Source organism: Morus notabilis, unplaced genomic scaffold, assembly GCF_000414095.1.
Source record: "Morus notabilis unplaced genomic scaffold, ASM41409v2 Scaffold948, whole genome shotgun sequence".
NCBI classification, from domain to species: Eukaryota; Viridiplantae; Streptophyta; class Magnoliopsida; order Rosales; family Moraceae; genus Morus; species Morus notabilis.
Window position 1 is genome coordinate 113875 of NW_010362042.1, and position 4009 is coordinate 117883.

At 37.8% G+C, this 4009-nt stretch overlaps 1 protein-coding gene across 1 annotated transcript; it reads left to right on the forward strand.

Annotated features, from left to right (window-relative positions):
* Positions 1 to 1313: 1313 nt before the first annotated feature.
* On the forward strand, positions 1314 to 1880 carry LOC112092156. The gene has a single exon (XM_024167516.1). The coding sequence runs from the start codon at positions 1314 to 1316 to the stop codon at positions 1878 to 1880; it is 567 nt and encodes a 188-aa protein (XP_024023284.1).
* Positions 1881 to 4009: the final 2129 nt, after the last annotated feature.

Sequence of the window (4009 nt, forward strand, 5' to 3'; positions counted from 1 at the left end):
ATCAATGATTATTTATTATTTAATTTTTACCAGTTATGGTTCCTTAGAGTTTAAAATGGTTGTATAAGAATTTATTCATTATAATGTAATTAGATATGCGGCATATAATCGCCGTTAGGGTTTATTTTATTTTCTTTAGTAGAAATTTTGTAAACCAGAAAACGGTATAGGAATTTTTATGTAAAAATTCTTGGAGGAGATTTATCAAGGATCTTGAAGATGAAGGATATGAAGGTATCTAATTTTTTCTTGGTTTATAAAATTGTTTTGTATTTTTTGAATAAATTGAAAAACTGCTTTGATTTCTGAAAATCTGGGTTACTATCGCACAGGAACCGGTCGACCGGTTAGTGTAAGGCGGTCGACCAGTTCAGTATAACTGCTCTGTCACCGATCAACTGGACCTAACGTGACCGTATACGATTTTACAATTTTTTGAGATTTTTTCAAGAAAACATGAAAAATAATTTTATGATAACCAGAATTTGATCGTGATGAAGAATTCAAGGAAAACCGGGAAGATTCAAGATGAAGGATCGATATATGTTTCAATTATTCTTAGTAATGTTTATTTTTTCTTTTCTCTAGGTTGGAACCATAATATTACAGTTATTATTATTATGCTTGTTGTCTAGCTTAATTGCTTTGTATGATTGCATAAAATATGATTTGCTATATATGTGATAACATGTCATGTAGAATAGGGAATGTCGCTCATTACAGTTGTTCATGCACATTTCTTAACATAAAACATTGTTTTCCAAAAGATTGAGTGGGTGAGGGTTTTTGAAGAAAAGACCCATGGCCTCCATCGTTGGTCCGCAGGTAACACATGGTGATACCGACCACTAGGAAATGATTCATTATGTACCAGTGTGGATCTTTGAGAGGATAATTTATTTGAGCATATTTTATGGTTGTACACCCCTAGGTGACAATTATAAAATATGGATCAAATAGTTGAAACGATGGTTATACACTCAAGATTATTTTAATTATTAATCACTCATAGGAGCTCTGCTAATTAAATTAATGGCCAAAGAAAATAATTATCAATATATGCTGGACAGAGATTGATCCGGATGGTATATATTGATCGGAGGGGATCCTTGTTCCCAATTAAATTTTGCATGATCTCCCCTAGGGGACTTACAAAATTTTGAGTTGGGAATTATCGTTGTGAGGTTGTGATTTTTTCAAGGTTTTGACACACAAACATATTTGTTGCATTATAATACGTATATATGTTTGATTACTAAATGTTTATGCAAGTTTGCTTATACTAGATATATGAATGTTTATTGTAGATCAAAATGTCTTCTAGCGCACTATCATCGATACGTAATAAACATAATTTAACTGGTGAGAATTTTACCGATTGGAAAAGGAACCTAAAGATCGTCCTAACCTTTGAGAAACTGAATTTCGTACTGAATACACCTTGTCCTCCGGAGCCACCTGTTGATGCTCCTAATGAGATTTTCGTAGCGTATAAACGCTGGAAGGACTCTGACGATATGGCTCGCTGTTATATGATGGCGAGCATGTCCACTGTGCTACAAGCACAACATGAAGATTACATAATTGCTCGTCAGATTATGGATAATCTTGAGGACATGTTCGGTGGCCAAGCCGCTGAAAAATGTCGGGAAGCCCTAAGTAACCTTATTAACTGCAGACAGAAGGCTGGGTCTTCCATAAAGGAACATATGCTGAAGGTGATAGGCTACTTGGCTAAAGTTCAGACCAATGGGGCCGACATCGATGCTGAGTCTCAATTGATCATGATTTTTGAGACTTTGTCGAAGGAGTATATTCCGTTTTGGGCAACGTTCAATTTGAGCGCTAGACAGAATATAACCCTGACAGAGTTGATGTAAGAACTCCAAAAGTTTGAGCTAATGATCAAAGGGTCGACTATTGTGGAGGCCAACTTTGCTGAGGCATCTTCCTCCAAACCCTCTCCAGGGAATGGAAAGAAGAAGCAAGTAGCTAAGAAGGAGAGTTCTTCAGTTCTGCCAAACAAGGGCAAGAACAAGAAGAAGAAGAACTCGAACAAGCTTAAGTGCTTTCATTGCGGGAAGGTGGGGCACATGAAGAAGAATTACAAAGACTACCTAGCCGCTAAAGGCAAAGGAGGTGAATGTGATCTTTTGATTGTGGAAGCATGTCTGGTTGAGGAATCCAGTGACAACTAGGTCGTAAATTCTGGAGCAACTAATCATGTGTGTGTTTCTTTGCAAGGGTTCAAGCAAACGAGAAGTCTTCTAAATGAGAGCTTCACGTTGAGGATGGGCGATGAAACACTAGTGTTGGTTGAAGCAGTGGGAGATGTCCATCTTTATTTTGATAGTTATAAGAGTTTATTTTTGCAAGACTGTTTTTATGTTCCTCAATTTAAGAGGAATCTTATTTATGTTGCTTGTTTATTTAAGGATTCTTATTTAGTTTCTTTTAATAATAAAGTTGTGATTCGTAAAAATAAGTCTTTTATCTATGATGGATGGATGCAAAATAATCTATATTTTATCAAACCTAAGATGGACTCACTGCTAAACACTGAAGTTGTTAATAACTCTAAAAGGCTTGAAACTTCTCACTCTAATGAGACATATCTTTGGAATTTACGACTTGGTCACATTATCCTTAACAGGATACAGAGGTTGGTAAATGATGGACCTTTAAGTTCTTTAAAGGTTGAGTCCTTACCCCAATGTGAATCTTGTTTCGATGGCAAAATGACCAAAAGACCATTTGGGTCTAAGGGCAATAGGGCTGAAGATGTTCTTGAACTTGTGCACAGTGATGTTTGTGGTCCCATGAACATAAAGGCAAGATGAGGGTATGAGTATTACGTCACTTTTATCGATGATTACTCAAGATATGGTTATGCGTACTTATTGCACCACAAAAGCGAAACTTTTGATAAATTCATGGAGTTTCGGGCTGAAGTGGAAAAGCAACTGGGTAAACCCATAAAGGCACTTCAATCAGATCGAGGTGGAGAATACCTCTATGATGAGTTCATCGGATACTTATTAGAGAATGGGATTCTATCCCATTTAACTGCACCTGGCACTCCACAGCAGAATGGTGTAGCTGAGAGAAGAAATAGGACCTTGTTGGACATGGTACGGTCCATGATGAGTTATTCAACATTGCCTATATCTTTCTGGGGATATGCTTTACAAACTGCATGTTATCTTCTGAACAACGTGTCAACAAAGTCGGTTCTGAAAACTCCTTACAAGTTATGGATGGGCAGGAAGACATCCTTGAACCATATTCGCATATGGGATGTCCTGCACATGTCCTGGACAAGGAAGCGAACAAGTTGGAGGCACGTTCAGAAGTGTGCATTTTTGTAGGTTATCCAAGAAGGACGAAAGGGGGTTATTTCTATAACCCCAAGGAAAATAAAGTCGTGATTTCAACGAATGTAACATTTCTTGAGGAAAGTTACATGAACGACTTTAAGCCTCGTAGCAAAATGGTGCTTGAGGAAATGTCGAGTGACTTGGTCATACCGACTGTTCCTTTAGAAACTGATCCATCAGAGTAGAAAAGGAAACCCAACAACAACCTAAGGGGCTTCGGCGTAGTGGGAGGATCAGACATAAACCTGAGAGATTCATGGCTAATAGGGAAACCTTTTTGGTAGAATCTCTAAAACATGACAGAGATCCTTATACTTACAAAGAAGCTATGAAGGATGTTGATGCAAACCTCTAGACATAAGTCATGAAAGCTGAGATGAAATCTATGAATTTGAATCTAGTCTGGGAACTTGTAGATCTTCCTGATGGGATTAAGCCCATTGGGTGTAAATGGGTCTACAAGAGAAAGAGAAATGCAGAAGGAAAGGTCGAAACCTATAAGGCTAGACTGGTAGCTAAGGGATACACGCAAAAGGAGGGAATCGACTACTAGGAAACCTTTTCGCCTGTAGCCATGCTTAAGTCCATCTGCATTCTCTTATCCATTGCGGCTGCTCTCGACTACGAGATCT